General features: G+C 42.7%; 1 protein-coding gene across 1 annotated transcript; it reads left to right on the top strand.

Moving 5' to 3' along the window:
* Window positions 1-4337: 4337 nt before the first annotated feature.
* Window positions 4338-4855, top strand: LOC121456765 (40S ribosomal protein S23). Its single transcript, XM_041665199.1, has one exon. It carries the CDS (start codon window positions 4362-4364, stop codon window positions 4791-4793), a length of 432 nt encoding a protein of 143 aa, XP_041521133.1. The 5' UTR covers window positions 4338-4361; the 3' UTR covers window positions 4794-4855.
* The last annotated feature ends 18256 nt before the right edge of the window (window positions 4856-23111 follow it).

A 23111-nucleotide genomic window follows, 5' to 3' on the forward strand; every position in this document is an offset into this window, starting at 1 on the left:
ACTCTCGTGGTTTGGCTTGCCCAGGCCCCAACTTCCAGTTCCCACGTTACTGCCTTCTCCAATGTGTCTCCCAGATAGGGTCTGTCCTAGCCTCCTGCTACCCGTCCTCGGCTGCTCCCTCTGACATCTTGCAGGTGATTCATTGTGACAAATGTCCTCTGCTGAGCTCCTTGACTGAAGAGGTCTCGTTTCCCAAGATAGCTGCAGACTATTGGCTTTGAGATGCAGGCAGACTGCTCTGAGATTAATGGTGACGGCAAAGCAACTATTAAAACTTACAAACAGTATGAAAAAGAAACTTGGGTGCCCAGCCTCAGAGACTCCACTTAGGAGGCTAGAAAATTCTGTGAAGATACAAACTTGGGTTAGTCTGGTCTCCATCACTGACAAGGAGACTTTTAGAGTTTTCCCTTCATGGTTGTTTGGTGGCATTACCTTTAAGCCCATGCTGAGGGTGTTCACCATGGCAACAGGGTTTGATGGAGGAAGAAGCTTCAGGACACAAAGTCTGAGGTAGCATCTCTTCTAATAGCTCTTCAATGGCGTGTTCCCCATGGCTTATTTACTTCCATTAGGTCCATTTTTCAAAGGTCCTCCCACCTCCCATCTCCAGCAGTCTCACAGGCTGGGGTCCAATCCTTTAGCACAGGGCCTTTGAGACATTCCATATCCAGACTATGCAAAAATTTTTATATTATTTGGAGAGACACTCCTGGAGAAAAATCAGTGTGGGATAATAAAATACTTTTATAATATTGTTTAGTTTGTCTTATAAAAGTATATGACTATATTTTATTATGGTTGTTTTATGTCAGTTTGCCACAAATTAGAATCACCTGAATAGGAAGGCTCAATTGAAAAACTATACTAGATGGTTTTTGCCAACTTGATACAAACTGGAGTCATCTGGGAAGACCAAATCCCCATTGAGATAACATTTCCATCAGATGGGCCTGTAGGCAAGCCTGTTGGGCATTTTCCTGCTTACTGACTGATGGATGATGCCCTCTGGGCTGTTGGCCCTAGGTAGTCAGTCAGAGCTGGGTCAACCATGGGGAACAAGCCAGCAAGCAGTCTTCATCGGTGGGCTCTGCATCAGTTCCTGCCTCCAGGTTCCTGCTCTGCTTGAGTTCTTGCTCAACACCCTATGTGACAGAATGTGATATGGAACTTGAAGCTGAAAGAAGCCATTCCTTTCCAAGTTGCTTTTGGCCATGGTGTTTTATCTCAGCAATAGAAACCCTGATTAGAATAGAAATTGGTACCAGGTTCTGGAGCATTGTTGTGACAGATTTGACAGTATTGTCTGAGAGAGGATAATGGAAGAAGTCTGGAACTTTGGGCTAGAAAACCCCTGAGTGCTCCGAACTCGTGTGCTGTTCTACGGGAATATGGAAGGACTGAAGGGATCATGGAGAGAGACTGAGGCTTGGCACCTTGTGGCAGGGCCAGAGTCCCTGAAGAGAGCCTAGCAGAGTCTGTTGATGAAGGTGCAGCCCAGTTGCTGTTGGAGACCGCAGCATTTTGGGGATGCCAGTACCATGGGATTACACCAAGGACAGCGGCAGCTATAGAGAGGAGCCACCGGAGCCTCGGAAATGACTTGTGTATGCTTTAGATGGCAGAGCCAGAGAGATAAAGCGACTCCAGGAACCCAGAAGATTGAGAGTCCCAGATGTCTGAATCTGAGCTTGACCCTGTTGGACTCTGGTTTGGCTTTGATTTGGGTGTAACTGCGTCCTGGTTCTTCTCTCTTAGAAAAAGCAAGTATTTAACTCTTTTTTTTTTTATTTGTACAGAACACAGTTATGCGATCTTGAATATTTTACAAACTTTGAAAAACACTTTAAATCTTTTAAAGAGACTGAACTTTCGAAGTATTTGAATCTTTAAAGACTACGGGACTTTTAAAAGTTGAAATGTGTTTTATATTGATATTAATATGGGATCTTGGGGCTAAAAAATAAAGGAAGGGTTATGAATTAGTCTATCAAATTGACAAGGGCTCAGTAGTCCTGGGTGACTTTTTACAACTTGATAAAAGTTAGAGTCACTGAGAAGTGGGAACATCAACTGAGAAAAATGCTTCCATCTGATTGGCCCGTAGGCAAATCTGCTGGGGCATTTTCCTAGTTACTGATTGATGTAAAGGGCTCAGCCCACTGTGGGTGGTGGCACCCCTGGGCAGATTGTCCTGAGTTGGATAAAAATGCAGGCTGAACAAGCCATGAGAATCAAGCTAGTAAGCAACACTCTACCATGGTATCTGCTTCAATTCCTGTCTCCAGGTCCCTTCCTTGAGCTCCTATCTTGTCTTCTCTTCATGCTGGACCACAGCTGAAAGCTGAAGTCAACCCTTTCCACCCCAAGTCGCTTTTCGTCATGGTGTTTTATCATAGCCATATAAAAATAACTAAGACACATGTCTTATAAATATATAGAAGAATATATTTAAAAACATATGCTGCTAATCAATGTACTTACACATGTGCTTGCAGTACTGCAAGGAAAGAAAGAATAAATACTCCATTTATTCTCTTAGAAACCTGGACAGGAAGCATAGTCTTCCAATAAATGTAACTAATAATACGTTTTCCTTATTATAGGCACAAAGAATCATTGATCTGGAGAAGAAGCCAGGGAAGGGCCAGGGTGGTGGAAGACAGAGAGATGAGGAAAGGCCAGCACATAGGATCATGACTGCAGAATGAACTTCAGTTTAGGAAGTAGAAATACCCTGTGCTTACAAGGCAAGAGGGCCTGAGGACCTCCATTGACAGAAAGGAGTGCACCTGAGTGAACCCTGCTGTAATCTCCTTACTCAGTAGGCTCAGGCAGGAGGGCTATGACTTCTAGGCTAGCCCAGGATACCCAGTGACTTTTGGGGAGGGTAGAGAGAAAAAGAGAGGGGAGGGAGAGGGAAATGGAAAAACAGAGAGAAAAAACATCTGTCTAAAAGAAAGCATATAGAAAATACTAGAAAGACACACACACACAATATTTCAGCATGCACCCTGACATAAGCTTAGTGCTCCATCCCACAGTCCCCAAGCTAAAAGTGGACATACTTGACTAAGACCACTAATACAAATTCAGAACATAGTCAAATGGCATTGTCAAGAAGGTGCTCCTGGGAAAAAAAACAAAAACAAAAAACAACAGCAAAAAAACCCTTCATATTAGCATCATGACTCTGAAGTTCTCAAACAGGAACTGTTTTCAGCCAAACCAAACCCCAGCAACAAAACTGGAAACAAGTGCAGCTTCTGGCACCCTTCCTAAGCATACCCCCCAGCATAGCCCCACCCCCAAGCATAGCCCCACTCCCCTAAACATAGCTCCACTCCAAGCATAGCTCCTCTACCCTCCCCAAGAACAGCACCCAGCATCCTCCCCAAGCACAACACCCAGCATTCTCCCCAAGAGCAGCACCCAGAATCCTCCCCAAGCACAATACCCAGCATCCTTCCCAAGCACAACACCCAGCATTCTCCCCAAGAGCAGCACTCAGCATCCTCCCCAAGTACAGTCCTACTCCTTTCTCCAAGCACAGCACCCGAAAACTTCCCCACTTATAACTTGTTTGAAACCAAAGTAAAAAAAGAACAATGAAGATGTGAAAGACAAAGTGGGGGGGGGGGGGCAATGAGAGAAGCATATTAAATATTAAAAAGGAATTAAAATGGTCAGTTAGAACCAAATGGAAGCCAATGGCTTTCCTGTATGTCAAAGAACGAAGGCTAGGTGGCAATTCTAGTCCTAACAGTGAAAGAAATACAACAGACCTAGGATTGACTTTAAGGAGCATGTCTTCAGGATCCATAACAAATTTTGGGCACACATTTTTAAACAGCAGAAAGGATCTCAAAGCTATGAGGGTAATGCTAGTTGGTGTGTTCAATGTTAACTCTAAGGAGATGTCTCATAATGCTTTTTAAAGTTTGAAACAACAACAAAAATATTTTACAAATAAAATACTGCATTCATTAGCATTAGATTGTAGAACTAAAGGTAACATACAACAGAAAGAAAACAGCATGAGGTTAGCTGGGGGAGAACACAGCTCAGAATGCACCTGCCCTTCAGCTCAGTGCATTGTCTAATAATGGTAGTAGAGAAATGCTGAGAAACGGAGGCTGGAGAGATGGCTCAGAGGTTAAGAGCACTGGCTGCTCTTCCAGAGGTCCTGAGCTCAATTCCCAGCAACCACATGGTGGCTCACAACCATCTGTAATGAGACCTGGCTCCCTCTTCTGGCATGCGGGCATACATGGAGGCAGAATGTTGTATACATAAGAAATAATAAAAAAAATGTTTTAAAAAGAAGAAATGCTTTCTCTCGGGCCCTTGGCGTCGGCAAGATGGGCAAGTGTCGTGGTCTCCGTACTGCCAGGAAGCTCCGCAGCCACCGACGGGACCAGAAGTGGCATGACAAACAATACAAGAAAGCCCACTTGGGCACAGCCCTGAAGGCCAATCCTTTTGGAGGTGCCTCTCATGCCAAGGGAATTGTGCTGGAAAAAGTAGGAGTTGAAGCCAAGCAGCCAAATTCTGCTATCAGGAAGTGTGTCAGGGTGCAGCTCATCAAGAACGGCAAGAAGATCACAGCTTTCGTCCCCAACGATGGTTGCTTGAACTTCATTGAGGAAAACGATGAAGTTCTGGTTGCTGGATTTGGTCGAAAGGGTCATGCTGTAGGTGATATTCCTGGAGTCCGCTTTAAGGTTGTTAAAGTAGCCAACGTGTCCCTTTTGGCCCTGTACAAAGGCAAGAAGGAAAGACCAAGATCCTAAATTCTGACAGTGGAAGCACAGTAATAAATTTCCCTATTCTGAGAAAAAAAAAAAAAAAAAAAAAAAAAAAAGAAGAAATGCTGAGAAATTATCTTATTAAAACTTCACAGATCGGAGCACAGTGAATTTCATGAGTATTATGATTTCAGCATCAAGAATTCTAAAGATTTAACTCAAAGGAGAAATCAGGAATGTAGAGTCACTTCTACCTGTAAGAATGATCTAACCTTTTGTAATTTTTATTTCTGTAACTTTGTAGTTTTTGCAGTCATGAACTGGAACCAAATGACTTTAGGGTATAGACTAAAATTAGCATTGATTGTCAGCAGGATGACATACAATGCAGCCACCAACATACTTAAGTGGGGGATTTCATTTTATTTTTCAAAAGAACAAAACTAAGCAAACATAAGACTCCACTGTATGTGCACCATGTGCCATTTAGGAATACACTTGACCCAGAGGCAGAGGCACAAGACCCTTATTCCCAGTGTTTAGGACCTCAGGAAGACTCAGGAAGAAAGTGTTTGATGCCAGCCTGGGCTAAGTAGTGGCTTTGAAGGCAGCCTAGGAACACAGAGGGCCCTCTCCACAAAACAGAAGCCCTGTAGCACAATGCTGACACACTTCCTTTTTCCCTCCCTTGTCCTCCCCAGTTCAATTCTCCCTCCCTTTCTTTCTCTGTGGCCCAGAGTTCCAGCTAGTTCACATACAGGGGAGAGCCACGACTGCTGTGACATTGAATTTGTCACTCTGCATTTTTAAGTGGAATTAACTTCAACACACAGAAGCAGGACCTAAGCTATTTAGAGGAAGGTTTCTTAGACTGTGAACATCTAGAACAGAGTTCAATTCAGTAGACTCCATCCTGTGATGGAAGAGTTGGCCTGGACTTTCTGTTATCATTTGGATTAAAGGATATGATTTGGATCGTGGTCCACCTTCAGTCTTCTGAGTGTGTAGAGAAACACCTGGGATGTGAGGTCTAGGGCCTGACCTGACAGTCTGCAATCCTCACACGCTACAGAGTGATGTTGGTCAGTGTGGAGCCCTGAGGATGAAGCTGATTTTAATTTTTCTGTTCAGTTTGGTTCTAAATGATGTTCGTTCCCTTACCCTCCACCATCCCACAGACAAAACAAATTGTCTCTCTGTGCTTACTTTCTTTCTTTTGTGGTCTGACCTGTCGGTGTCATGTTCGTAAGACTGACTGGGTTTCTACCTGGGATTTGAGTCAAATGTGGAGTTATTGCTTCATGGACACCAAGAGCAAGTAGAGAATAAAAAATGCATGGAAAAAAAGGGAGATTTTTTTTTTATCCTCGGCAAATACTTCAGTCAGATAAAACAGAAAATATCTTTATGAAACTATTAATAAATCCCCAAGACATCTCAAATTAAACAATGGCAAGAAATGTTATGTTTGTAGAAATACATAAAATTCATCTGAGGTCAGGCCGTTTCATGGTGTCAGCCAATAAAGCAGATGGGAGATTCCACTCTTTTGAATGGGCCTGGGATGAAGCTGTCAGGACTTGGAAGCAGGACACTGGGATTACTACTCTGATTCAGGTGACAGAAGAGCCGTTGTGGAAGTCAGAGCAGTGGCTCTTCTAAGCGGCAGGCTCTTAGGACTGAGACTCTGGGAGAAGCCTACTGTGATATATTCCAGATGGCAGAAGGGCTGTGTGACAGGCCTGGAGAACCGTGACCCGAGTGTCTGAGAACTGGACTTTCCAGATCCACGGCTGAGGAGAGTTTTATTCATTAGGACGATGCGAGGGGGTTTATAAAATGCATTGTTAACATTGTTCAACAGCCCTGAGACTATAGAAGCTCACATTTACTCTCAAGGCAATGGCAGTGGTGGGTCTCAGTTGGTAGAAGGCATTTCTCCACGTAATTCAGGGTCATTGCTATGATACTCTCTCACCCAGTTTTCACAAAAGGAAGAAGATTGAAAGAAGACAAATCTATGTCTTAAATACTTTTCCTCTAGGTCCATCCAGTCAGTTAAGTGTGATTTTGCAATGATAAGAGTCCAGTTATGGATTTATTAGCAGCCTGAGGGTTGTCTTAGTAAGGGCTACACTCCACATCACAGTCTATCGTGGAAGGAAATCAGGGCAGGAACCTGGAGGCAGGAGCTAATACAGAAGCTGTGGGGGAGAGCTGCTTCTTGTTTTATTACAGGACTTGGGACCACTGCCCAGGGGTGGTACCACTCACAGTGATCTGGGCCCTTTTACAGCAATCATCGATCTAGAAAATGCATCACAGGCTTGTCCACAGGCTAATCTGGTAGGGACATTTTCTTAACTGAGGTTCCCTCCTCCCAAATAACTCTAGTTTGTGTGAAGTTTATATAAAACTACCCAGCACAAGGGTCCTCTGGGTAGTAGCATATACCATGCACCACATAGAGGACAATGGCTGATGAACATCTTAATAGAGTGGATACTTACAAGACAGACTCGGATGGCCTGGCCCTCAACCAAAAACTCAGACTTGAAACAGAGTAGTTTAGATAGAGGGTCACAAGTTGAAACAGCCCAACAATCCTCAAGTTTGTCTTGGTGACACTGTTATATATACCAACTTGGGGAGGATGTTATTAAAATTATAAAAATGTTAGGGGAAATATGGTTTTAGGTTGGCTGGGGCTAATTCATTTTCCTCTTCTTCTTCTTCTTCTCCTCCTCCTCCTCCTCCTCCTCCTCCTCCTTCTTCTTCTTCTTCTTCTTCTTCTCCTTCTGTTTTTCAAGATAGAGTTTCACTGTAGAGCCTGTCCTGGAACTAGCTCTTGTAGACCAACCTGGCCTTGAACTCACAGAGATTCGCCTGCCTCTGCCTCCCGAGTGCTAGGATTAAAGGTGTGTGCCATCACTGTTTGGCTCATTTTCTCACAGATACTTTGCCTATAATTAAGAGAACCTGCTTAGGTGGTAATGGGATGGCTTCTGACATCAAGATGCTGTAACTATTTCTTTAAAAAAATGACCACAGCAATTAAAGGCAAGGGAGCCACCATGTTGTACACACACCTCTCCAGACAGCGTGTGGTGGGTCAGTGCTGTATCACAGAGCACTATCAGATGTCTGCAGAGAGACAGCTTGTCAGTCTTGGAGGACTGGTTGGGCAGTGTGTCTGCAGATGCTAGGATGGTTGCCGGTGTCTCTGGATGACTCCTTTGGTATAGACTAGACATGTTATCATACCGCTATCCATGCATGTCTCGACATAGAAATGCTGCTTCTATATGTAAAGATGTACAGAATTCTGAAAAACCGCGTAACATTCTGGTTATGATTGGCTTAATATGACGTCATTCATTCCATTCTCCAGCTTCAACTTCTCTCACTGAGATGAGATTTAGTGTGTACTTGTTGTGTGCTGCAGATGGTTCTGGGCACTGCCTGCTGATTCTGAAGCATCGCTGTCCTGTTGGCAGCCTTTAGCACTGTTTGGATTTTATCCATATATTAGCCTGTGTATTTTCTGAGCTATGGGTTTATTTTCCCATTACACTGACAAGCCAAAATGGATGTTGACTGGCACTTAATTAAACTATGCAGTTCCTGAGATTATCAGTGTTTTTCTTTTCCTTCCTTGAGGTCTACAAATAGGATGCAGGAGATGACTTGCTACACTGGAAAAAAGAAAGACAAAGACAATGACACTTAGGGGTTTTATTTTTCAATCAAAAGAGAAGAATTTTCCAACCAAAACAAAGCGAGAACTTTCATCTCTCGACAGGTAGTCCCAAAGAAAACGAAGCCCCAGCTGCCAGGATTTTACATTAAACACTTAGTTTCTGTTTAATGTTTCCCTTATCAAGATTCTAATACTTCATCCGACACACTGGGCTTCAGTAAAGAGTCGCTCAGAACTGATTTCTTAGGGCTGGCCTCCCTTCTAGAACCAGAGATGTTTAAACAACATTTAAACACAACAAAAGAAAGCACCAAAAAACTTAACAAGGCTTTCTAAACAGAGATTTATAGCAGTTTCATCACAAACTCGTTCCTCCAGCTCTCTGCCCTGGTGGCCAGCTGGGGCTGCCAAAGCCCATGCAGTTTGCTGCCTTAGGCCTCTCAGCTCCTCTCTGGTCTACAAGTCAGCTCATCAGAGTAGCTCCAGCAAGGGCAACACAGAGCAGTCCAGAGTCCTCTCTGCTCCTAAAGCCATAAGCACAGAGGTCAGAATGATATTTAGGGCATGCATTTCATTGTAGAAGCACAACTGCTGCTGTTTCTGTTATCTACCTCTCCTTCCTCCCCAGACACCTTTGGAGAAACTGGCTTCAGGGAAACTCCTCGCTGCAGCTCACCTTCCAGCACCCAAGGATTTAGGAGTTACTTTTGCAAAGATGACGAAGTTTGCTAACGAGGTACCCAAACCATTGCGTTTTAAATAAGAGGAAGTCTTGCAGGTCCAAACAAGCTGCATTGTATGGTTACTTGTTTTATTTAGCTTAGGCTAATATGTGGATATAATGTGCTCCATCATGAAGTCAGCCTCGGACCAACCAATTCGCTTCCTTTCACAATGGCCCGGGGGTGACTGAGATCTGTCTTTCTGGACCACAAATCCACCGTCTTTTCCAGGTCTCAACTGTCTCTTGTTGGTAGTCTAAATATTGACATAATGTTTCTCTTCCCTCTTGCCTAGCCCTTCTTTATCAAGTCTTTCTCTTTCCAGCTCTTACTGAGGAGCTGGGCACATTTTCCTCATGTCTGCTCCATTTCCCAAGGGTTTTGCTTTTGACCTTTGAATGCTATTCTGTTTGGTGTCTGGGCGCCCTGCTGTTCTCTTTGTCTGGCATCACTGGGCCTTTAAGGATTTACTGTCAAATTGCCTCGAATTCCTCCTCTGTGCTTTACCCTCCGCTGGAATAAGGCCTGCTGCCTCTCTATCAAATAACAATAATGATATTATTTTTTATGACTCACACACCAAAACTGACTACGGTTGAGAAAATTGCAGACTACATTAAAACAAAACAAAAAACCCACTGAAACACAAAATCAATGTTGTACAAAGTAGTTAGGAAAAACTACTTAGGAGAAGGGTTTCAACACAGCCTACAGCAATGTTGTCTTCTCTTCATTTGGTGGCTGGTTCTTTTGCAAAACGTAGCTCAGTAGATTTTGAAGTGAGTTTAATAACAGATCCAGTCCCATTATTTCTTTTGCAGTAAGCAGTGTGCAAGCTTAGAAAAACGGAACAAATTAAGGCTGTTCAATATGACTCCTTTAGGGATGACCTCAAAAATGACATTTTCAGGGCGTTTACCTGAGGATCCAGTACCAGAAGGAATCAAAAGCCTGATCCTGGGCTCCACAGTCCAGGTACCTGGAGAACGTGTTTGCTGCACTATCTGCCATGGAAAATTCAGAAGCTGAGCAGAAGAGAAAGGTCTGGAAGGCATTCCGCTAGGGTCTTCCAGAGATGGCAGCCCCACAAGATGCCCTTAGCCAATGCAACTGATGTGAGTAGGCACCACCGTTGACTTCCTGAGGAGGGGTGGTACTGGAGTTGGATTACAAAGGCTGTGAGGGGACAGCGACATTTTACCAGTGACCATCAGGTCTTAGAGGTCCAAGGAGAGCCTAAATTTGCGGGGGAGGCAGTGAGAGCCTGGCTTCGATGGAGGACAGCGGCTGGGGACTTGGGGGAAGAGATGAGCACATAGGCCCGCATAGCTATATGAAGACCTCTGCTAGCTGGCACGGTCTGTCGTTTGGGTTTCAGGCTTCCCAGATGACCCCAGTGCTCTTGTTTCAGGAAGACCAGCTAAGAGGGAGACGATTCCACGCGCTAGCACTTCAAAGCACTGCCAAGCTTTGCTCTCACCAAAAATCACATGCTAAGGCCTAATTTCTCAAGGCAGGAGGGTTTGACGGTGGGGCCTTCTGGGAGGTATTTTCATGATGCCGACAGAGTCCTCTTATTGCAGGACCAGGTCTTCCAAGGCCAGGCAGCTCTCATCTTCTGTGTGTGCCCACTGACCTGCTCTGGATTGGGCAGGACTTCACCAGATGCAGCCCACTGATGTTGGTCTTCTAATTTCCAGAGCCTTGGGCCAGGTCTCTCTTTGTTTTCACCTTTGCCCTTTCCTTTCCCTTCCCTTCCCTTTTCTTTCCTTCTTTGTGTGTGTGTGTGTGTGTGTGTGTGTGTGTGTGTGTGTGCATGTTTGTGTATGTGCATGTAGAGAGCAAAGGTTAATTCTGGGTGTTTTCCTCAGTCCCTCTCCACCTGATTCATGAGACAGAATCTGTCATTGTTCTGGAGCCCACTGCTTCAGCTGGGCTTCTAATCAGAAGCCCAGGGATGCTCCTGTCTCTGACTCCCGAGTGCTAGGATTACAGCTGTGTGGTTTCCATATGAGTGCTAGGAACCCAAACTCAGTATAGCATACTGTGTAGCAGGCACGTTAGTGAAGGAACCATCTCCCTAGTCCCAACCCTGTTTTACTTTATAAATTACTCTGCCGAAAGCATGGTGAAACAGAGCAAGACAGGCATGGCAAGTCGCCATCATCTTGATCAAGAATTGATCATTTCTAGTTCTTCCATGTTCTTCCATTTCCGTCTGTCATTTCCTTTGGCCTTATATCCTTGTGTGGCTTATACTTCTTGTAGTCTTTTCCCCAGCCTCTGTTCTTAAGGTCTGGAAATAATCTTGGGTATAAGCTTGTATATATACATCTTATTTTAAGTCAGTATTGTTCACACACACACACACACACACACACACACACACACACACACACACACATTTATTGCATTCAGCTGAAACCTCTGTTGTCCTGTGCTGGAGACCTCTTGAGAAAGCTCTCGGTTATGAGAATTCATGATGAGGAAAATTGATAAGGAATCTTCTGGGTCAATCTTTTCCTCTTTTGCGCCCAAGGTTCTCTCAACTACTCACTTTGCCCAGGGAGTACTAAGGATGAATAAGGATGAAGAGTCATAGGTTCTTAGGCCTCCAGATCCTGGGCACATTTTTAATGTTCCCCGTGTATCTGTAGAAGAGAAGAGGAGATAGTCCATTGATCATTCTATTCTTCTTTGTGCCCCATTACTGTGGTGCAGTGCTGATATGTAATAACCAGAACCCAGCTTCTGCAATCTCAGTTGGAAGATTTATTTCAGTCTTGCAGTTTGGAGGGAGAATCTGGATCAGTGGAATGAGCAGCCATTAGAAGTGTTCAGTAAAGGGCTGTCAAAAATCAATACCCAGTTGCCGTGTTCCATGTGGAGAGCTATCCCAGGAACCTTTTTGTAAATACTGGGGTTTTTTTTTGATTCATTCCTTCTATTTTCTGGATATGGGTGTTTTGTCTATATGTATATCCGGGCACCACATGCATTTCTAGAGTCTGCAGAGGCCTGAAGAGGGCACTGGATTCCTTAAAACCAGAGTTACAGAAGGTTATGAGCCACCATATGGATACTAGGACTCAAACCTAGGTCCTCTGGAAAAGCAGCAAGTGCTCATAATCTCTGAGTGATCTCTCCGTTCTTATAGGCATCTCTCTAATACCCACCTTTTAACATATTCTACTAGAGAGTCTATACCAGTGTCTCTTCTCCTTGTCCATCAAGATCAAAATGACTTTCAAGTTCATCTCTAAATCTTCCCTCTTAGGACCCTTCTTTCCTAACTTGCTTCTCTCACACCACTTGGTTCTACCTGGGTGTAGAATCAGTCTGACTATGTCTTACTGGATGTAGAGTTCATCAGACTGACCAGGGTGTGTGTGTGTTCATTCCCATGTGTGTGTTGCTAATTGTTTTATTTCTTGTTGATTCTCTCCTGAGACCCTCCTCCAACTTCCCTTTTCCAAAGTAAATATTTTACCTCTAGTTCAGGAATAACATCTCTTTAGTGCTGTCTATAACCAAGCAAAACACTAGGCACAGCTTAGCCCCTCTTTGAGTATGCATGGTAAACTCATGGAGAAGGTTATTGTAAGGGCAGCAGCAATAAATGCATAAGTGAAGAATCAAGAGATGCTTTGAATTCCAGAATCACCCATCTGCTGGGTCATGTAGTCTACACATATGGATGATTCAGAAAACGGTCTTTGAAAATAGCCCATATCGAGACAAGGGAATGTTCTGGAATAGACACGATGCCAAGCCTGGCTCTGAGGACCACCCACAAAGGTTTCTGTGGAAAGAATAGGAGACCCTGGAGAGGGATGAAAGACTCTAAGGAGGAAGAGGCTGGACAGATGGATGGAGGACCACAAGGTGACCCAACTCGGGGAAAGAAGGAAGAGAAGAAGCTGCTGTAGGTCTCAGCAGCAACAAGTTTACATGAGTCGGTTTATATTGTTGGATTAATGCTGTTTGGCTGGGGAAAACACTGTGAATGGGATGAATATAAGCCATCTGGCTGGTATATCGATGCACAATGGAGACCTATATAGCTAATTAGGAGAAAGTTGAAATGAGTAAGAAGTGTGTTTTAGCTTCTTAAGAGCCAGGGTGGGTGTGCCCCTTATAACCTAGGGAAGCAGACCAACACGATAATGTAGTGACCTCACACACAGGGAAGAAGCTTCTGAGACATCTCAACTCCTTTCCGTCATTGCCAATGTTCTCCGAGGCTCCTCAAAGTAGGGAGCCTTTGACAACACTTCAGGGACAGCCAACTGTGATGACTGAGGATGTTCCAAGTTTTGTGTTGCCATCAATTAAGATTTTACAACAGAGTTAATCTAGCTGCATTTACATATTTAACAATATGGATAATTGTTATTGTGTTGGGAAGCTTTCACGAGTGAATGGTGACCAGATCCCACAAAGGCCCGCAATTTGTGTTTCTTTGCACAGTTCAGCTGAGCTTTTGCAGATTTTCCTCCTCTTTGTGAGGGCTCCAATACCTCAGAAGCGAAGCCAATGTTAACAGCTTTCTGTGACACCAAATTTAACCTCTAAACATACACACACACACACACACACACACACACACGAGCGCACGTGCACACACAAACATGCACGCACACACCCCTTCACAGAAAAAGACCCTGGTTTTGTTCATCAGCAATGAGTCCTCAATTTCTTGCTGTCCATCCTCCCTCCTTCTCTCTTCCTGCATCATCCCTTGCTTTCATTCCTCATCCATAGGAAAGGCCCTCAAGCAACTGTACCTCGGCTTTCAATCTCATCAAGAAGTCAGAGGGCTTCTTGTAGTAGTCAGGGATGTTTCACACCCTTAGAGTTTTTGCTCCTTTTTTTGAAAGGGTACAGAGTGGTGGTGGTGGGTTACTATGCAGCAGGGTCATATATATCCTTAAGCCTTATGGGGGAAACATAAGCTTGCTCCTTTGACTTGCTTGGTTCTTGAACAGTTATTTGAAAGGAAGATATTACATCACTAATATGTGACTTTGAAGTTATCTTGAGTCCAAAGTATGCCGGTTCTTTCATTTCACATAGTCAGAAACCGGAGTTGCCATTTTTCCTTCTGGCCAGTGGACTTTGGATTGATGAGAAAGCTGTGTTACCAAAGAAGAACATAACTAGCCTCCCTGAAGAATCAAACGCAAGACCAATTGGCCAGGTCTTATTTAAGGATAGTTGAGAAAACACACCTTAGAAAGAAAAGACACATGATTGTAGCAGTTAGCTACTGCTGTGTAACATTCTACTTGGTCAGTGTCTTGAAACAACTACAGTTCATGCTTGCTCATATGGCAGGAGGTCTGTGGGGAGTTGATAGATCTAAACTATATCTTGATCGTTTCACCTGGCCTTGGCTTCTTGTTGCAGGTTATGTTTAGGTTTTTCTCATACGTATTTCAGGCCCTACACTAAGGGACAGCAGCTACGCAGAGGGAGGGAACTCTTTACCAAGAAATGGCAGAGATATAAAGGCTCAAACATCAGCATATGAACATGCTTGAGACTCTATTTGGGTCAGTTCTGCAAAACGTTTCAGTGCCTTAAGCAAGTTACGTGGCTGATCCCAAAGACAAAAACAGAAAAGGCTTTCATACTGATGAAGCCACTTCCACTTTCTAGGGACATTCGAGGTCTTAGGAAGTCACTGAAAGTCATTCTGAAAAATCTATCCGCTTCAAGCAAACTTGGAGGGTTGGTACCCAGGAAAAGTGTGTCCTGACTTCAGTAGGAGAATTGTAAGATGACAGATAGAGTCATGGGACCATGAACTGAAATTAAGGTAAAGAATAAAGAATTAACCACAGGGAGCACATATTACCCCCAAATCAGGAATTCTATATTTATCTTTTGAAGATTGCTTCACATCCTACTTGGCTAAGTGGCAGACCTACCTAACATCTATTTGTATAGCGCTTGATATGACCAAAGTGTGCTCTTACATCCATGTGATTCCTTGGAGGATATGGGGGGTGGGAAATGTATTCAGGCAAGCTCAGTTCCTATAGGAGGTAACAGCTGGTCCAGATCCTGCTATCTTGCTTGTGTTGGAGAAATCCTGCTAACAGCTGTAAGTAAACACTGGACATTCATGTTGCCTCAGGGGTTTCTGTCTCTGAAGCCCAAACCCAACCACCTTAAGAAATTTTTTTTTTTTATTTAATTAAGTTTTGAGACTCACTGTATGATAATAGTGACCAAAATGCCATATTCTGGCCTCCACTGCCAGCTACATCTGCAGAGAAAGATGCTCACCTCTTCATACTTGAGCAGCGGGGAAGAGAAACAGGGGTTACTGGCACAACGTCAAGAGGTACACTCTGGTCTCAGAGTGGCAGAGAACAGCAAAGTCTTTCCTTTATGTCTGAGACTCAAGAGAGTCCTGTGAGGAAGCGGCAGTGAAGGGTTGTATAGAAAAGGAATCTTGTTTGTAAGAAAAATCTATGAATTCTGAGTGAACCAAGGAACACAGTTGATCTTGCTTCTGTCTTTTCTACCCAGGGTGGGTATCCTGACAATACCTAAAGAATCTTTTTTAATTTTTTTTTTTTTTTTTTTTTTTTTGTAAATGTGGTGCCCGTGCCTTGGCGTGCTCTGTGATCTTCCTGTAACTCAGGAGACAGCAAAACGTTGAGAGACTGCAGCCCTTCTACCTAGTGCATCCAGCATCTGAGTCAACATTTCGAGGAAGTCAAAGGCAGCCGTTAGTGGTTATTTATACCGACTGATGGAACTTGCTCCTTACAAATCATTTATTACTGTTTAACTGAAAGTGATGAGCTCATGCCTGAAAAAGAAGGCTTTAATGAAATGATGGCATTTGGGACTGCTTTTTCTGGGGCCAGTTTGTTCTGGATGGGGGAGAGGAGACAAGGAACTTAAAGAGCCCCCTTCCAGCAAGTTTACCACAGCCTTTGAAAATAGGGGAATCGACCACGTTTTCCAGTAAACTGGGTGACTTTATTTACATGGCCAGGATTCATGAAATAAGTCACCACTCAGTGACTGTGACACTGAGTCTCTTTGACCTCACAAATATTCTCTCTGCTTTAAATTATTTTTCCAAGCTAGGAGTCTGGATTTTTTTTTTTTAGAGAATGGTCCTATTTAAGGATGGTTTGTGTCTATGTAGTTTGAGTTTAATGCAAAGTGAATTGCGTGCAGCTGAAGCTTAAATATTCATGATTCGTCACAAGTATCTGAGACCCAGAAATAATTTTGGCATTTGTCAATCAAGAAAATGACCTGTCCATTTCAGTTTCCATATGGATCACCTCTCAGCCAACATAATTAGTGTATGGGTTACAGACGATCAAAATCTAAAGAATTTAATAGGGACTTCTTACACACACACACACACACACACACACACACACACACACACACGTAGAGACAGAGAGAGGCAGAGAGGGAAGTTTCCTGGAGCAAATAGGAAACAGAGGCTTTCTCTCAAAAGTTCTTATCTAGGAAATTGAGAATTTAAAAACCTGCCACAAAGCACAGACATAACTCGATACTATGAACAATCGAGAGAGATGAGGCAAGCGGGACAAGGCTGTTAAAAAGGAGCCATCTATAGAAACGGGCAGGGTACAGACATTCATGGCAAAGTGGGTAAATTATGGTGCCCACGAGAGAGTAAAGATCTGCTTAGCTGCTGGATCCCACACAACTGGTACCCGTCAGCATCATCTGCAGACGACTCAAAGTCATTCCCTGGGAATCTCCAGCTAGATGCTCTTTTTAATTTTCTCAGACCAGTCTTTGCTTCTGATCACAGAACAAGGTGTTGGTCAAGGACTATGGACTTTTAGTTACAAGATGATAAATTCTCGGGGGGCTGCTGCAGACACAAGAGCTGTAGGTCCTGTCACTGTGCGGCTTACATGACTGTCGGTGAGAGAGAGGTTGTGTGTCCTTCATCCCGTTACATAAGAATGGTAACGGCGGTAGTGACGTGTGTCTCATCAGTTCAGTACACAGTGTGCACGTGTCAAATCTCAGGTGGCATGGTTCCACTATGTATGGTTTTATTTGTAAATTAAATATTTGAAGAGAAAGCCAAATTTTGAAATGAATATAATTACATGTATGCCTATGTGTTATGTATGTATCTATGCGTGGATATGTGTATTTGTTCAAATGCGTCATATACTTTATGTATTACTAACTGAAAACACATAATTCAATGGTTTTAACATAGTCCCAGAGTTATGCACCCACCACCGGAACTAGTTTTAGAACAAGTTCAGCACCTCCAACACGCAGACTGATTTGATGTGTTTTTAGGAGGTTGTTGCCCTTTTTCTTATTGGCTCTGAAGTCCTCTTCTACGATGTGTTTCTCAAATTATTTTTGGAACATTTTTTTTCTACTGATACTATATTAATACGAAAAGAATTCTAAATTTAGGTCTAGAAAATATTCTGCTTACAAGTTGGAAAAACGTGGTCACTCCATTGCGCACACCATAGTCACGTTCTATAAAGGTGAAAGCTGTCCGGCGCCACGCTGCGGATCTAGAAGACGTTGCTTCCACCGTCCTCTCTGCCGTTTGCATTTGTGTATTTTATGCTTCTGTAAAACACCTCTCTGTTTAGTTTCTTTTTTAATGCTTGTGAGTGGTTTATTCAAGCCACTGGCTATTTTAGTACGTATCCCCCCCTCTCCAAAGGGGTCACAACCACCTCACTCTGCAGATGGCCTCATAGGGACACTCATCCTTTCTCTGTCAACCAAAACTAGCACTTTATTGTGGCTCTTCTCTTTGAACATGGATACATTTTAGAAAGGTTATTTTTACGCTGTGTGTGTGTGTGTGTGTGTGTGTGTGCAATCTCATAAAATAGGACCTTGAATTTTATTGTGAAAGTTATCTGCGTATCAGAATGTCAACTTACTGGGGAAATTTTTGTACCTATTTTTATGCAGTAGGTAATGTTTTACGGTCTCCAAGACATTTGCAAATACAACATTCATGTTTCCTCTTTATTCCTACTTCTAGTATATTCCATCTGCTTGATTTCCAGCTTTATTAGGAAGCCATAGTTAAGTTAGAAATTTGGAACATGATGAGTTTTCTAGGCTGATTCTGATGCCAGCCTAAAGGTTGGACCCCTTTTATTTATGTTTCCAATTTCAATTGCCATGAGAATTGTTTACAAAAGCTTCTCAACACGGACAAACCCACAATATCAAGGGACTGGGCACAATGCAAGCCATATTTTATTTTTCTAAGCCAGTTATATTTATTTCCAAAGGGTTTAGTACTAGAAAAATCCAAGGAAACTATGTGTAATACAGCCATGGAGAGCCAAGTGGCTTTTATTTATCTAAAAATGGTCTGCCGCAGAACAACTTTGCAATATAGTTCCTATTCCGGTAAGCTGACATTTTCTGTTAATATCCTAAGGTTATCCTGACAAACCTGGTCACTTGATCCCTGGAAGGACAATGCTCAGAGCACAGTTGAAGGTACCTGAAGCTTAGGACTCTTCCTTGAAAAGCCATGAGTACGTTATCAGAATGTGAAGTCTGTGTTCCTTTTCTCTTTTTTTTTCATTTTTTCTTTTCTTTATATTGAACTATACGTTTTTCTCTACTCCCCCCTTCTTACCCTCTCCCATGATTCTCATGCTCCAAATTTACTCAGGAGATCTTGTCTTTTTCTCCTTCCTATGTAGATTAGATCCATGTATGTTTCTCTTAGAGTCCTCCTTGTTGTCTAATTTCTCTGGGGTTGTGGCCTATAGGCTGGTTTTCTTTGCTTTCTGTCTAAAAGAAATTTGAGTGAATGCATATTATATTTGTCTTTCTGAATCTGGGTTACCTCATTCAATATGATTCTTTCTAGATCCATCCATTTGCCTTCAAATTCAAGATTCCATTATTATTATTTTTTTTTACCGCTGTGTAGCACTCCATTGTATAAATGTACCACATTTTCATTTTCAGTTGAGGGTCAACAAGGTTGTTTTCTGGCTCTTGCAAATACTGCTGCTATGAACATGACTGAACACATGTCCTTGTGGTATGACTGAATACATTTTGGGTATATACCCAACAGTGGTATTACTGGGTCTTGAGGTTTCCTAGTTTTCGAGAAATTGCCATACTGATTTCCAAAGCGACTGTACAAGTTTGCACTCCCACAGCAATGGAGGAGTGTTTCCCTTGCCCCACATCCTCTGCAGCATAAGTGGTCATCAGTGTTTTTTATATTGGCCATTCTGACAGGTGTAAAATGGAATCTCAGAGTTGTTTTGATTTGCATTTCCCTGATGGTTAAGGGTGTTGAACATTTCCTTAAGTGTCTTTCAACCCTTTGAGGTTCGTGTGTTGAGATTTTTCTTTTTAGGTATGTACCCCATTTTTTCATTGGATTATTTATTCTTTTGATGTCAAAATGAAAAAAAAGAAAGCATATTCACCAAATCATGCTGGCATAACTGGATATCAACATGTAGAAGAATGCAAATAGTCCCATATCTATTGCCATGCACAAAACTCAAGTCCAAATGGATCAAATACATCAACATAAAACTAACCACACTGAACCTCATAGAAGAGAAAGTGGGAAGTATACTTGAATGTATTGAAACAGAAGACCACTTCCTAAATATAACCCTGGTAGTACAGACACTGACAGCAACAATTAATAAGTGGGACCTCCTGAAACTGAGAAGTTTCAGTAAAGCAAAGGACATGGTCAACAAGACAAAACAGCAGCCTACAGAATGGGAAAACATCTTCAGCAACCCCACACAGGACAGAGGACTGATCTCCAAAATATACAAAGAAATCTGTGTTCTCCAAAGCTTTCTGTCTCCCCCTTTCCCTCAGTGCTTGCTCCACAACTACGCATTTAATGGGCACTTGTTTGATGGATGCCTCACTTCCTGTAAATGATCCTGACGCCAAGTCTAAAAGAACCATCTCAGGCTTGCTTGGTTGCTCATCCCTGCAATCTACTGACTAGTTCACATTTCCTGTTTTTATTTACTACATCCATGAGGCAAGAAAAACTGCAGTGTTCACTGCCTACAGCTTGGATCTTGAATGTCATCTTCAGCCCAAGAAGCCCATGTGTTGAAGTCATGGTTCCATCTAGTGGCACTCCTGGGAGGATGTGGAACATAATTAAAGGAAATTAGATGAAATTCCAGCTCCTATCTATCTATCTATCTATCTATCTATCTATCTATCTATGACTCATCTTTCTTTCTTTCTATCCCATTATCTATCATCTATCTATCTATCTATCTATCTATCTATCTATCTATCTATCTGATTTATCTATCTTTCTATCTGCCTATCCTTCCTAGCCACCATGAGGCCAACAGCTGTACCATATCACATGTTCCCTGCCATGATGTGCTGCCAAATCTAGAGGGCAACTTGAAGTACTTGAAACCTCCAAACTTGTGAGCTGAAATAAACTTTTCTGCTATTTAATTTGATTTGTAAATAAAAGATGAATAACACACTATCACCTGGACATTTGCTACTCACTATAACATAAGGAGGGTGCAGAGACATCAGACAGAGAAAGAGAGACAGAGATGGAGAGAGACACACAGAGAGAGTCAGAGAGAGACAGAGAGACACACAGAGAGAGACTTTCTGTTAAAGTCATCCCCATATCTGGAGGTCAGAGGACAGCCTTGGGTGTTGGTTCTTCCTTCCATTGTACCTGAGGCAGGATCTCTAGTTAAGAACTGTTTTTGTTTTGTTTAAAGGGAACAAAAGAAAAAAAAATGGATGGAAGGGCATGTGACAGAGGCAACAAGAAGGGAAAAACAATTAGAGAGCGATTCAAGACACAGAATCAGAAAGACTTGTCAGGACAAGGTCGAGGAACAGAGAGGGAAACTTGGGAAGCTGATCTTCCAGCTAGTGTAGAAAGATGGTGTCTAGACATGGTGAAGGAGATGCAGCCCACAGAGAAGGACTCATCCAGTTCCTCACTATTCCCCCTATCCTCCTGCCCTTCTTGTTCCCCCTTCTTTCTGTTAGCTTATTTTCTATTGCTAAAACAAAATGCCCAAGACTAGGTGACTTGTCAAAATTGGAAGTCTATTTACCTCATGACTGGAAACTGGATGTCCAGGAGCCCTTGTCTGTTCAGCACCTAGTGGCATCCTTCTTACCATGTCATGCCATGGTGACGGGCATTACATATTGACACAGAGCCTGTGTGATAGGTCTCCCCATCTCTTCCTATCAAGCCACCAAATCTTTTGTGAAGGCCCCAATTTATGACTTCCTCCAATCCCATTTACTTTGAAAAGGGCCCGCCTTCACATGACAGAAAACATGGTTCTGAGGAGTAAGTTACTGCCCAGATTTTGTTTTCCTTTTTTCTCAACTTGACAACAGTGAGAATTATCTAAGAAGAGGGAACCGCAATTGAGAAAATGTGTCCATAGCATTGGCGTGTGGCTAGCCTGTGGGGATATTTTCTTAATTAATGATTGATGTGGAAAAGGTCCAGTATTTCCACGCCTGGGCAGGTGATCCTGGGGTGTATAAGAAAGCAGACTGAGCAAGCCATGGGGAGTAAGCCAGTAAACAGCGGTCCTCCACAGTTTCTGCTTCAGTTCCTGCTTCCGGGTTCCAGCCCCGGCTTCCCTCAGTGATGGAGTATGACTTGAGAGTTGTCAGATGAAATAAACACTTTTATCAAGTTGCTTTTGGTCATGGTGTTTATCACAGAGACAGAATCCCTAACTAAGACAGTTACCAGTACATGAATTCCAGGGAATATGTTGGGAGTCTTGCACTCTTCTTTAGAACACTGTCTTTGACTGGAATTATTACTGTAATGGCCAGCAATACCGTGTGTGTGTGTGTGTGTGTGTGTGTGTGTGTGTGTGTATGCACGTGCATGTATGTATATTGTGTGTGTGACTTCATTTTTCCCTTTCAAACGTATTTCGTCCACAAAGAAATTATACCTGAATTCATGCCACACCCAAAGTGGAAGTTCTGTGGCAGGATTCTGGCAGGATAAAGATCTAGGAGCTCTCTCTGCTGTTATGCGTTTTATACTTCTGACCCTTCTTTGGGGAATGCTCTTCTCTTTCTCTTGTTGATGGAAGACATCTGGTCTGAGTCCACAGTTGCTACCAACACAGTCTGTGGGGACTCGGGGACTCTGCTCCAAACTTCAGCACAGTTTCTTTATGGACCATTCATTTGGGATTAAGCATTTAGCTCAGTGAGTTATCGGGTACCTGCAACCTGCACAAAGAGTTTGTATGAAGTCGCATGAAGGAGGAATCTTCCTTGCATTGCTTGGCTTGCCTTGCCAGGGAACTGCTTCCTGCTAGTTCTTACATTTATTAATTGTGGTTAATTATATGATTCTTTTGTTATCATAAAAAATAAAAAATGGATTCATTTAATTGGATTTGCTTTTACAAAATCATTATATGTCTTATGAGTCCTTTAGTTAAATCCCACTTCATTAAATAAGAGTGTCCGTTTAACACCTTAATGAAGTCATTTTCTCTATGTGTGTGTTTGTGTGTGTGTGTACATGTGGAAGCTAGAGAACAACCTCAGCTATTTCTCAGTCTCTCTCTCTCTCTCTCTCTCTCTCACACACACACACACACACACAAACACATACACACACACACACAAACACGTACACACACACACCTAGAACCATCCTGACAAACCCCAGGGATCCACTTGTCTCTGTTCTCCAACCCTGAGGGTCACCACCCTTAGTTGTTTTATATATATATATATATATATATATATATATATATATATATGTGTGTGTGTGTGTGTGTGTGTGTGTGTGTGTGTGTGTGTTGGTGTTTTACTAACATGCAAACTTTGTATGTGTAGTGCCCTTAAAGGCCAGAAGATGATATCAAATCTCCCTGCACT

This window comes from Microtus oregoni, unplaced genomic scaffold (assembly GCF_018167655.1).
Source record: "Microtus oregoni isolate MIOR12 unplaced genomic scaffold, Mior012 000015F_ref0000493, whole genome shotgun sequence".
In the NCBI taxonomy this organism is placed as follows: domain Eukaryota; kingdom Metazoa; phylum Chordata; class Mammalia; order Rodentia; family Cricetidae; genus Microtus; species Microtus oregoni.

What these genes read in the sequence shown, in the direction of transcription:
- LOC121456765 (XM_041665199.1), top strand. Translation starts at nt 4,362, where the DNA reads ATGGGCAAGTGTCGTGGTCTCCGTACTGCCAGGAAGCTCCGCAGCCAC.